Source organism: Argiope bruennichi, chromosome 9, assembly GCF_947563725.1.
Source record: "Argiope bruennichi chromosome 9, qqArgBrue1.1, whole genome shotgun sequence".
In the NCBI taxonomy this organism is placed as follows: Eukaryota; Metazoa; Arthropoda; class Arachnida; order Araneae; family Araneidae; genus Argiope; species Argiope bruennichi.
In genome coordinates, this window is record NC_079159.1 from 96,031,336 (window position 1) to 96,044,897 (window position 13,562).

At 31.7% G+C, this 13,562-nt stretch overlaps 1 protein-coding gene across 3 annotated transcripts in view; it reads right to left on the reverse strand.

Moving 5' to 3' along the window:
* The window catches only part of LOC129983879 (putative inorganic phosphate cotransporter), a 79,863-nt gene that overhangs the window by 7,586 nt on the left and 58,715 nt on the right, over positions 1–13,562 (reverse strand). For all 3 annotated transcript variants that reach the window (XM_056093559.1, XM_056093558.1, XM_056093557.1), the window contains 5 exons: positions 10,449–10,697; positions 7,685–7,868; positions 3,440–3,570; positions 1,813–1,962; positions 45–177 (listed from right to left, as the gene is read on the reverse strand). In XM_056093559.1, the coding sequence (XP_055949534.1) occupies positions 45–177; positions 1,813–1,962; positions 3,440–3,570; positions 7,685–7,868; positions 10,449–10,697 (847 nt within the window). The remainder of the gene's footprint in view (positions 1–44; positions 178–1,812; positions 1,963–3,439; positions 3,571–7,684; positions 7,869–10,448; positions 10,698–13,562) is intronic.

The following is a 13,562-nucleotide window of genomic DNA, read 5'->3' on the forward strand; positions in this document are numbered from 1 at the left end:
ACGTAGTGGTGAAACGTAGAGATAGAAAAAATGCAAACACTTACTGACAATAGTAGCTCCTTTTCTGATGAATGCCTTACTAACATAACCTCTTTTCAGTGCTATATCTGCTGGCCAGCCGCAAATGCAAGCAAACACGCCGCGAGCTAAAGGCGGGACACAGGAAAGTTCACCATTCTGAAAAAATAACATTACTTTCAAGATTATAATCTTATTGCCCGGTATAATAACGTTATAAATAATCTGATAATATGTATTCAGATCTGATGCAGATGTAGAGCATTATCGTATCTTTATAAATTACATATTTCTTTCCTAGGATATTATTTTATCACTGTGAAAACCATGACGGACAGCCATACGCTAGGAAAATGACGACTTTAAAAGGAAAGGTGACAGTTTACAAGTTAAATTGCAGAAACACCTCTAGCTCCAGCACAAAGTGGAAAAAGTATCTAATGACTCCATTACGAGAATTGATGGATCATGCGGAAGCACTTAAAGAAGTTTAGTGCAGTTCCCCTCACGGACCCTTAACATTTTACCCCTCCAGACTGTAGACTTACAGCTTGCGAAAATGGGTGATAATAGGTAAAATAGACTGGAATGGTAATAAATAGTGCAACCTTCCTTTTTTCCCTCTAAGTGTTTTTAATACTTAATTCTACTGATGCTCTTTTTTTTTTTTTTATTAGTAATTCCACGCAATTTTTGTTTTAAAATTTCATTCAGAACATTTTATTCTACTGCTGGCCATTAATTTTAGCTGAATGAAGAACAAAAGATCATAGGATCTAGGTGTTTCCAAAGAGCTCCTCCCCTTCCCTCCCCTCCCCTCCCATCAATCAGTAATTCTATTATAATACTATAGATTGTCTAATCTATAGTATTTGTTGCTAATCACTATCAATATGTAAGCGACTTTTGGAATAATGAAATAATCTTCAATGTGCTCTAAATTTGTTGATACTTAAAAAAAAATGGGTACTTGTAAACTCGCACTAAATTAAAACTCGCAAACTAAAATCTAATCTTTATTCTGTATATTCTGTTTTCTTAAGCATAGTAAGTACGAAGCAATTTGAATAGATAAGATAGTCCAAAGAGAATTAATAAAATACAAATTGCTGAAATCATCGGTTTATTTTGTCCATATATCAAAACTAGTTTTTGAAAAATTATTTACAAATAATACAAATAAATATGAAAAAGTAAACGATTCCAAAAACTTATTGCAAATTTAGCAAAATTCCTTCTATCAATTAAATATTGATCAAAGAATTATTTTAAAGCAATGAGCAAATTACTTGAAGAAATCATTAATAATGTCAATTTTTAATCATCATTAATTGAGACATTATGAATTTAGCTATAATTTTATAAATTGACCTAGACATCATGTTTTATAAATCTTGAAAGTGAAACACTGTATAAGTAATAATTAGTGAAGAGCAGTAAAAAAAAAAAATTAATATACTCTGGTATGAAAAAAAAACCTCACGTTTTTAACTTTCATATGGCATTTAGTGCAGAATGCGAAAATCTAGGTTGATTATTTTTGATTGCCTCAATTAAAGGACCAAATTTTGGAAAAGATATTCTTGCTTATAATCTCAGATATTGAAATATACACTTACTCATATTTCCTTCGAGTTGGTTAAAACATTTTTTTAATAGACTTTGCATTTCATTTCACTCAATATAATTTTTTTCATTCTATATTGAAATACATTCAGATTAAGAGGAAAATAAAATATAATTCTTCAGTGTTATGCCATACAATACATTCAATAAGGAAATAGGATTTCTTACCGTTATACTATCCAGATTAAGTATTGTACCCATGTACAAAGTTTGGACAGTTGAATAGAATCCAAGAATCCAAAACTGACCAAAATAACCCAGAGCTAGAGACCAGAAAGGTACAGAAGTAAGAAGAGATTTCCAGCGTATCTTCTTAATCTAAAAACAAACAGAAATAAGTTGCATCTTTAGCAGCAGCAAAAAATTCCGTTACAATCTCAAATGAACCCTTTCTAGGGCCGTGGGAAGTATGCTTCCCATCAAATTTATCAATCTTTGTATGAAATTATGTAGTTGGCATCAGTTCTGTCAAATTTTTTTTAGAAAAACAGAAATTTAGATGCTTCAGTTCTGTATCTCAGACAAAATGATGTGTCTTGATTTGTTACTTTATTATTAATCAACCAAATGAATTAATCAAATTAAATTTATCTAATAAGCTAAATGAATCCCTTTTCTTATTCTAATTTGAAGTCTAAAAATATTTTAACACAATATGACTGGAAAAAAATGGCCCTTTAAAGGGTTAAACTAGCGGTAATGGTCTTCCCGAACTTTCTCACATACTCTCTAACGCATTGTGCTCTTGTGCATTACTAACCGAGTGTCTTGAGAGAATTATAAATATGAAATAGCTTGCGATTAACTGGCGATTAATCGCTAGAATGCTCATCACGGACCAAACTGAAGTTTATTGCTACTGTTTTTTTTTTTTTTTTTAAATTTATATTTGGCATTGCAGTTTTTTTTTTTTTTTTTAGCGGATCACTATTTGTTTAAATTCGATTTTAGTGATTAGTTTTAACTGTTCGTGAACATTTTGGACAGAGATGTTCCCATTGCAAAATTCAAGATTCTCATATTACTATATATTTTCATCTAAAGTTACTATAAATAATAACTCTTTATTTTTGTTTCTTAAGCTCTCTGCCAATGTGCATGAGATTTTCTACTAAAACTTTTGTTGGTTACTCTTGGATATTCAGAGTTGATTAATAAACAAGATAACAGCTTATCCAGTGGGAAACATATTCATTTGAGTTAATGAAGTATAGAAGTAGTAATAGAGATGCAAATACAGAAATCTACTGTCACTTTTCAGTTTGCATCTCTTGATTAACTTTTTTCACAACAATTTGGGATAATCTAAATTTTGCTATGGTTTTAAGTGTTTAATATGTATTTTATAAGTTGTATTTTATCTGAAAATTGCATGATGAGAAATCGCCCAATAGAAAAAAAAATGGGATAGAAACTGGTATTAGAAAAATTGCTATAAGATAGACATTCATCATTAAATTGAGTTAATGTAAAAGTCATTACCGTCAAAACGCAGTGGCTGATGCTATCGAGTAAGATGAATCAAGCCTGGGCTATCTGTTGCAATATGTGAAAAACTAAATGCATGCCAGGAATATGAATTTTTTTTCTTTTATACAGAATGTTTATCTGTTTAAACTTTTATTAATTTGAATTTTCCTAAAATTGATTAATGGCCGTAAATGACACATGACATAAAACAAATATGAATCCCATTTGACTTCGTAGATATTGCTACATCAGACTGCAGTCGATATTTTAAATGCATCATGTAAAAATATATTTCTCTCATTTAATAATACGAGTTCACTGTTACCTGTTTCTGTTCGATTAAGCCCAGATGTTTAGAGATGAAGGTTAGCTCCTTAGAAGTGATGGTAGGATGATCTTTTGGCGTCTCATAAATGAATAAATAACAGAGAAGACACCAAGCAAAACCACACATGCCTGAAAAACAGAATTTATATTTTACAAAGAATTTATAGTACATAGTTCAGGATTCATACAAGCAAAAAACAATGATGGATGGATGAATTTTGCATGGATTTGCATTCAATGCTAATGCTCCGTCTGCATTTACAGCTACTAAAGAAAAAGAATCTGAGTACTGATGTGACAATTCATTAAAATCGAAATTTGGCAGCGTATAGTTTGTGTAGCTTTGATTGTCACCAAAAGGTGAACATCCATTCACTAAAACTCAAAGAATTATAGTTCAAATGGTCAATCATTTAAGCAAAGTTGGAGTTTTCGGCATTTATAGTCTTAAAATCAGCGACAATTACTGCTAAAAAGGAAATAAATGCAGCTTCATTCAGTTAAATTCCACGATTTGAGGTAATTTGCAGTGACAGTCTCATCTATCCCATTGATTCTTTTACACTTGGCGGAAAAAGTCTGCGTACAAACAGACAGTAAATATTCAAGAATAAAAAAACGGCATAATAAATATAAATGAAATTTATATTAAAATTATATTATTATTTATTATATTAAAATACAAGGAATTATGTAAGAAAAAAATGAAATTAATATTATCCTTATAATAGGGTTTTTCTTTTTTTTAATATTATGTGTTCTATTTCTTGAAATGTGTACATATGCTGACTTTTATGGAGAATATATATATATTAAATTCTTAAGTAATTGTTTTAAGCTATAATGTATTTCATTTTTTATATTTTTACATAACACATTAAATTATTAACAATTACTTTATAAAACATACTTAGAGTTTTATAAAGAGCGCCTTGGAAAATTCTAAACTCAGCCAAGATTCGGGAACCGGAAAAGGTTCGAAGCCATTCTCTTATAGAGTACGATTTTAGAGCAGCATTTTTGCGTTAAATGGAAAAGGGTACGAAAAAGCAGACATCTCGTAACTGAATTGTGTTAAAAGGCGTAAAAAATTTTAAAACTTAATGTTAAGTACAAAAACTTCGGAGAAAACTAAGAGAATTTCGTTTAACATCTTAAATTTTCCCAACGCGAGTTATCTAGTTTTGCCTTGATTATCTATCAGCAGAACCATGTTTCATCCATCACGCACTTCTCCAATAAAGTCACGCGGATCACTTATTAATATTTTTTATACGATGCATATATATTATTTAAACTATATTTGACCATATGATTTAAATTATCTATTAAACTGATAATATTTACATCAGTTTTGACATCGTGATCATTTGACGGGTTATCTTTTTAGATGTTTCCCTTTCGAAATACGCGCATCGAGCATTCTTAGAAGATAAATAAACCAACAGAGAAAAAAAGGAATTCATGGCCTTTGAAATTCAATAATTTTCTCTTTCTCCAAATTCTTCGTTATTCTCTGGATTTAAACGTAATAAATTATACAAGGTAAAATAAAAACTCATTTACAAACTTTAAAAGGCAAGTCAGAGATACAGAAACGAATCTTTTTATTTTGTCGTATACGAAATATATAAAAGAGAAAGTATTGTAATCAACACAAATTTCGAACTCAAGATTTCGACGAATCTCTACGTTTCAGACTTTCCTGAGTTCGTCAAACACATTTTCAGAATTATGTCTTGTAAAGAATTTGACCGGAAAATTGCCAGAAGATAGATGGCAGCACCGTATTGATGTAGATCAAAAATGTGATGACATCACACCGGTACTACGTTTGGCAGACGGAGATTTTTTTTCGGCGGGAGTCAGCGTGGTGTTGTGCTATGTGATACTGTGTTATGTTATGTGGTGTTGAAAGTAAAAGGCATTGATGCCTTGTGATGGTGCTCTATCTTGTGAATTTAGAGAATGGTCGTGGGAATAGATTTACAAATATTGTAATGTATGAATTTCCTATTGTCTATATGTTGTGAATGTTTTTTATGTTGTGTGTTTTGTCCGACTGATGTTATAAATAAACAAATTTAAAAGACAAATTTAGCCTATTCACTCGGCTGCATGTTGATGACATCGCAGTCTGCAGCTCTACCTGTCTGTCTTTGAGCACGATAACTCAAAAGGTACACCAAACTTTTAGATTTCCATCAAATTGTAGCAAAAGAAGAAAGAACAATCGGCAGAATTTGTTTGTTCAGCTGTTTGAAAACAAGTTAACCTGGTAACTACAAAACGAAAAGAACTAAATAGATAAAATTTGATATGCAGTTCTAACATCTAAAATGCCGATCTGAGTTTGTAATCAAATACACCAAGAAGTTGACCATTACTGTTGCATACATTTTAACGTGATAATTCAAAAGTGCAATAACTTTAAATAAGTGAAACTTAGTATGCGATCTTGTGTTTAGAATTGCAGTTCCATTTCAAATTTTGATATCAATAGGCCAAAAAAAAAAAGAGGCGTTCGAAATACATATTTGGTTTTCTGTTATTTATGTATTAACCGATCCCAGCAATTCATCGCCAAAAAAAGATTCGTAACTTAATAGGCTTTTTCGTAACTATTGTTTGCCGAATAGCATGCGGTTATAGTCTGTAATTTCTGTAGGCGTTTCAAGGACACTCGTTTTCCCTACTCTTCACTCTTTCTCCTTCTCCGTTGCCATGATTTCGACAAAGCTTGTTTTTTTTTTTCCACTCCAGTACGTTTCGAGAATACCTTACCTTCGGATTTAATAGCTGTGTAAAAAAAAAGTGACACTGCTATCTGTTTCAGCATTGCGAGGCAAACAACCAGTAACGAGGTAGAAAACGAGACTTTGAACCGCCTACAGAAAATACACAGACTATAATAATACACAAGTACCTGTTTTCTATACAATAGCACGAACTACAACTCTCATGGGCAGGACACAGAAAATAAAACTGGATCACTCATGGCGTTCAAGGCCTTGTTAGAGATTTACAATTTTATGCGGTGATGAGGTAACACTTTAGTAGAAAATGCGAAAAAATTCAAGAATTCACTCCGGCTGGTTGAGTTAAAATATAGGATTACAACTCCAAGGAATACAGGCGTGCTACAGGATAATTATAATTTAAGGAAACAAAAAAATGCAGACATATACAGCAAATTCACAATAGCTCAGCGACTTAATCACAAGAATAATAACATAAAAATATTGTAAATTTATGCCCTTTGAATATTTACTTCAAATGGTCCAAATTTTTTTTTATTGAAATTACGCCCTGTTTGCTTTATCAAATCTATCCAGATGTGAACCTCCTGTAACGTTGTTACTTATGCAAATGAGCTGCTTGGCATTATTAATTAATATTTCACTGAATTCATGTGGAAAACTCTCTTATGTGCTCTTTCCTTTAACTTAACTCCTTGATAATGAGAACCTTTCTGAGTTTGTAGCCCCATGTTCTATTGCAAAAATGAATTTTTGTAAACCTGACCTATCTTAAATATCTCAAACGATTTTTCGGGCACCCTGTATGTTGTTTTCTGTTTGATCCCACCTCACCCCTTTTTATCAAAAAATGGTACTTGGAGTACCGATAATACCTTACCGTCCCCTTTCCGTAAATTTGCTGGTTCAGAATAAACGAATCGACCCATTAATTACCTTCTTGTATATGGAATATACAGTGAGAAAACATCGTAATCAGTAAAAAATCCTACCACGAAATTTGGATGAATCTTCGTGTTCTAGACATCTCCCAATCAGGGAAAGTCATTTTTGGATTTCTGTCTATCTGTGATAATGATCGTTTAAAAGTGAAAATATTTAGATGAATGAATTTTATATAGTTATTTTTACACGAAATTTTAAGTCCATGTCAAGTTTAGATCTACAAGGAATTAGGATAGCTCAAAAACACTTAAGTAAAATCAGCCTGTAATAAATTACATGATGATTAAATTTAAAATGTATTAAATGTGACTAAATTGACAAATCTATTAAAATGGAGGAGGGATCTAATGATATGTACTTCCCATAGCTCGAACTGCTTAAATTCACCACTAATTTTACCTATGTTTAAATTTGCTCCAGATATTTTAGATTATTTGCCATAAGAATTATTTGAACAAGCACCGAAAAGATAATTTATAATAAAATGCCGATTTACAAATAATAAAAAATAAAAGCAAGAAGGTACATTTTATAATCACCTCCTATGTAAAACACGGAGGGCCATCCTCCCAAGAAATCTGATGCACAAAGCATTCCAGAGGTGAGAAAGGATAGGAACGTCCCCACTCCGTATCCTGCCAAGATGAAGGAGGCATTAAAGCTACGTTCGGATTCAGGAATCCAACGGGAAATGAGGTAGAACAAGACAGGAATCACAGGAGCCTGGAAATAGATTTTATCTCATCCTCTCAAAGTGCCATAATCGTAATGCCATCGTATTTTGATATGGATATGGCATCATTTGAAAATAACTGAATTCCTTGTAGAAAGAAAATTTTCAGATACTCCGGCCATTACGAAAATTAAGATTTGATCTTTTATTGGTATTGGAAAATACCGTTTTAATTATATCTTCTGAACCCAATGTTGTATCAAATATTGAAAATAATTAATATTTTTTATAAAATCTTAAATTTGTTTGTTGAAGACTAAATATGCATATAAAATCGAAAACCTAATCGAACTTTTTTGTTTAATGTTGTCCTAAAAATAAAAGTAGTGGCACAATTCATTGCTGTTTGTTCGTAGAGGGAATGGAGAAAGCTCTTTAGTATCATCTGACGTTAATTTTTTTTACATATGGTTGTTGGTTTCGTAGGTACCTTTTTAGATTAAGTTTTGAACTTTAGAAAATCTTTATGAACCTGTTGAACACACAATTTTATACAAGAGTGTTTCCTTGGAATAGAAAGGCCTGAATAAGAAACTTATGTGTCTTCTAAAATCAATCAGGCATAGACTATCATCACAGGCAGCTTTTATTGATCTTCCGTTAATAATAAAAGCTAGTATCCTTCCTTTTATTGAAAAGAAGTAAACTAAATTGCAGCATTATCACTGTATTTAATGTACATTGGTATCATTTTCTGTTTTATCCTTTTTATGGTCGATCCACTTTTCATTTCTTCAAAACTGACAAAAGAACTGTAATGATTTGAACCGTCTCATGAAGAACAAGTTCAAACTTTTGAATTTGTACTTTTTACTTCTGGGATTAAAATCATTTTCTTCATTACTATTAGAAGCTAAGCTTTCATTTGTACCTGCAGCATTTTTAAATCATTTCATCGATTTCAGCATTTTTAAATCACATTGATTTTCTATCTCCCTCATAAAGGAATCATCAATACGCTCAGCGCATCGAAATTTGAAGGTAAAAATCATTTAGTTCATTATCCATGCTGTCTAAATCACTTATCTAAAATCTACAAAAAACATCCAAGGTCTTCTGAGAAGTTCAAAATTTATGCAACATTTCAAAATACTTGCCACATCAAAAAAATTTTTCAGGAAAATGGAAAACGAGCTAAACTAGTTCTTCGATGAATTTCAAAAATAGAAAGTGATTTCGTAATTACTGTGTGTCTGTGAGAGGAGTATTAAATGCTTGAATGCATTTAATACCCCTGACATGCATTTACTAACCCCCCCCCCCATGTCTGGCACCTGACATGCATCTGTAAGACAGACTATTAAGTGCCCGCGTTAGTTATCAAATAGAAATATTTGGAAAGTAACAGATAAAAGCAGGGCATCTGCATTATCAGATGGGGGCTATATAGAAATGGATTGTACCAGCGTACTATTTTTAGGACATTCGCAAATGTAAAGAAATTTGATCTTCTAGCTAATTTCCTTGACAGTGTATTTTTCATAATAATATGAAATATCACCTCAATAAATTTAAATGTATGTTATTTGTTCGATCTAAAAACTTAAAAAAACTTTTTTGGTAAAAATGTTTTTAAAGAATCTGTAAAAATTGCCTCTAAAAAATTTAATAAAAAATATCCAACATAAGTTTAAATATGTAATAGAAACAAATATATAATTGAATGATTCTTGAATAATGCATTAAATTTAATTAGAATTAAAATAATTTATATGAGGAGCACTTATGTGTGTTGTCCGATTTTTAGGATGATGAGAAAATAGAGCTAAATATGAATATTTTTCTTCACAATTTTCACAAAGAAACAATTTGAAGCGAACTAAGAACGAACGAAAGTGATTCTAACAGTAAGAAGTTAATGGGGAGAGATGGAGAGGCGACAATTTAAAATTGTTAATTAAATCAATTAAAAACTTAATATCATTAAAAAAATATTTTCATCTTATAATATTCAGCATATAAAAATTATGAAATGATGCAAAAATATAATTAAAGAAGAGTTAAAAATTAATTTGAGATTCAAAGAACAAAGTTAATAATCGCCAATAAAATTTAAAACTTTTGACCAAACACGTTAGGAGCATCGATGGCGAACGTAAAAGATCAGGCAATGAAACTTCTAAATAGGTTTACATTTTATTCTATTATTAATATAATGGCAGAATATTTAAAAATAAAACTTCATTGGTATTTTCCTTAAAGAATTCGCTTGTAGGCTACTCAGATGCAACAGTGGACTGAAATTACAATGATGATTGATTTGTTGATTGTTTGATTTGTCGCATTTACATTTTTACTTTCCCCACATATAAAATTTGTAGATGAAAATGTATTACAGTTATAAAATTATATAGCTAGATTGATTAAATATTAATATTTTCATCTTCGCGAGTCTGAAAAATACATTTTTCGATATCCCTAATACATATTGAGATTCCATTTATAGAACGAATTCTCTAATAATCTCCTGTAAGACTTTAAATTTTTAACCCCTCTTGAAATATTATACCTGCTGCATTAATCATTTCTTTTTTTCATTCATAGTATTCTGAAATTTAGACTAAACTTACCGTTCCAACTCCAACGAGGAACCTGCATGCGATGAAAACGTGGACGGATAATCTGGCTGCGAATGGTACCGCTGCCGTGCAGAGCGATGCCAAAAAGAGGAAGGCGATCAGGGTTCTTTTTCCTCCGTACACTTCGGCCATACGACCTCCGGGCAGGAATCCGAACAACTGGCCATAGTAGACAGCACCCAAGGCTAGGCCTTCTGTCTCGGGGCTCCAGTGGAATTCGCCACGATTTATTTCAACTGGCTGCAGAAAACAGAAATATTTCATTCCGATAGAAAGGGTAATCAACAGCTACTACTCCGACTCACTTAGAACGGAAAAATCTGAATGATCAAACCGTCGCGATAGCAACGGCGGGAGCTAAGATTGAGTCTTAAAGGTCATCCCTGGCCACGGTGGAACTCGTCCAGTAGGAGTCCTATCATCGGTAAGGAGGAGCCGACCTCACACCATTTGTGTACCCCACGAGGATGGTGAGAGCTAACCATCATACCAAAAGTTTTTCAATCCCATGTCTGAGGTGCTTTCTGGTGGAATCGATACAAAGGGTAAGAAAACATTCTTCAGTTTATCTTCAGAAACGGAAATAATGATGTGTAATATAATAATGGAAATTAAAGGATTTAATTCAAAGGTTAAATTAGAAACAATTATGATTTGGTTTATAATAAAAACTTTAAAATGTTGCGATTGGCTAAAATTGTAGCTCCTTTCCAAAAACCATGTCCGCAAATTAAAGCGAGCTTTCGCTCGATTGATTATCTTGAGAATCCGGATCCTAAAGTAGGCATTTACCTTGCAAGGGCTATAACACAATAACTAGCTAGAGAAAGAGTAGCAGCAGAATGTTTCCTGTAATGTTTTGTGAAAATTTCTCAGCTTTTTTTTTTTAAGTTGCTACTTTGCCAATATTTTTAATTTTAAATTCACATGCAAAGTTTGTTGCCTTTCAGACACTTAAATAATCGGTATATGATAAAAATTCTTTATAGTGATGCCCATAGAAAATGTTGTAAATATTGAAGCAATAATTCAACATTTAAGTGCCAGAGCCTCCCTTCACAATACCGCAAACACCTTGATCTTTGCCCAGTCAGTTCGTCCAAAAATGAACATCAAATAAGATGTGCAATAAATTATTTGAAACGTTAATCGTCTTTTATATGTAATAATTAAAAATAATTGATTCCGGACAGAAAATTTTATTTGGGTAATATTTTTAGAAAATTACCCGCATGTCTTTTTTTAAAGAGAAAACTCTAATGTAAGAAAATGAATATACAATAAAGCAGATGCTTTTCTATCAAAGCAGCAAGAATCAAATCCAAAATTCATCAAACTGTGAAACATCTCACGAGAAAAACGGGAAATAAAATTGAGAGAAAGAAGGCAACTTTGGATGGCAGTGAAAAAAAAAAAATGATCAGCTCTTTAAGATCGACCTGCTTTGACAGCAGCACCAGACATCAAATTTCAAAGGGTAAAAAGGATTGCATTTTTCTTTAAATAAATCAGTTCTGTACGCAGTGGTTTTTTTCATGGGATGCATGATGAATTTTCTCGGCCTACGCTTCTCTTAATTGTTGTTTATTCCCCCTTTTTCTCGTTTTTTTATCGGATTCTCAGAATGACAAAATAAGCAAAACGGCCCCAAGTGCCGAAGTGAAAAAGTTAGCATATTCGACAGAAAAAAGAAATTTTTTAATAAGAACTTCAAAAGGTGTTGCAATTCAGGGGCTAATGAATGAGCCGCTAAAATAGAAGCACTTATTAATGAACAATGATAAAGACGACAAAGCAATTAATTTCCTTTAAAGATTTTTAAATAATTATTCCGTCAATAATTCTGTTCCCAATTAGTAAAGTTTTTAAAAAGATTTTTTTTTTCGAATTCCTTTCCCGGAATTGAAAAAATGAGTCAACTTGTCATAATAAACTCTGCGAATCAAGAAAATCAAAACTTCATCATTCGATTAGTCCTTTCTTGCACTCACTATTTTCGTCTACGATGTCTGGATGTTTACAAATAATCCAATAATAATGCTTTTGGAAATAAGCAATGAAACTTATACTTAATTCATTCACTCAAATAACTTGACAGCTGATTTAGGTCGTCTTTCAGCAGGACAGAATCGATCTTCGGCAACTCAATAATCAACTCTGCCTCTGCGCCTGAGTTTTATCATATTGGTATCACTGGGTTATCAGTTCCAAAGATTAGCATTTAGCGAATAGCTATTCATAAATGCTGTTTACCACTATTTAAAGGAATGTATTGAAATCTCGGAGTTAAGAAAAAATCTGAAAGTTATAAATAATGACTTAAGTACAGTGCTGATGGTACCAGGTAATCTTAAAACTCTGAAGGACATGATGTCAAAAATTGTCAGTTTTTTTATCAACTATTTGAGAGTTTGTAGATAAGGAAGAAGGACAGTAATTGACCACTTTGTGGCCAATTACCTCGAGGAGAATGTCAGTTTGACAAATCGGTCAATGCAAGGATGGACAATGCTCAAGATAGCAGTCGGCCACAACAAATCCTGTCGATACTGCTACGTTCAGTGGTAGCGGGGTGGTCGGCTGTACGCAAGAAGAAGAAGCTATTCATAAGTTGCAAATATTTCTACAAATGGAAAGTTAATTTAAAGCTCACTACATACGATGTAGAACAAGATCATATCATTACAAGTTTTTGACTTTACTGTTTTCTTTTTAAATAAATTTAATAAAATAGCTTCTTTAACATACATTAATTAGTGAACTAAAAAGTATATTTTTGATGTTTTGATTATTTGTTATATTTTTTTTCTTGATGTTTAACCCTTTAAAGGACCATTTTTTTCTAGTCGTATAATGTTAAAATATTTTTCGATTTGAAATTAGAATAAGAAAAGGGATTCATTTAGCTAATTACATAAATTTAATTTGATTAATTAATTTGGTTAATTAATAATTAAGTAACAAATAAAGACATTTTGTGTAAGATAAAGAAAGAGCTGAAGCCTCTAAGTTTCTGTCTTTCTAAAAAGATGTGTCAGAACTGATGCCAACCTACATAAATTCATACAAAGATTGATAAATTTTGTAGGAAGCATACTTCCCAAG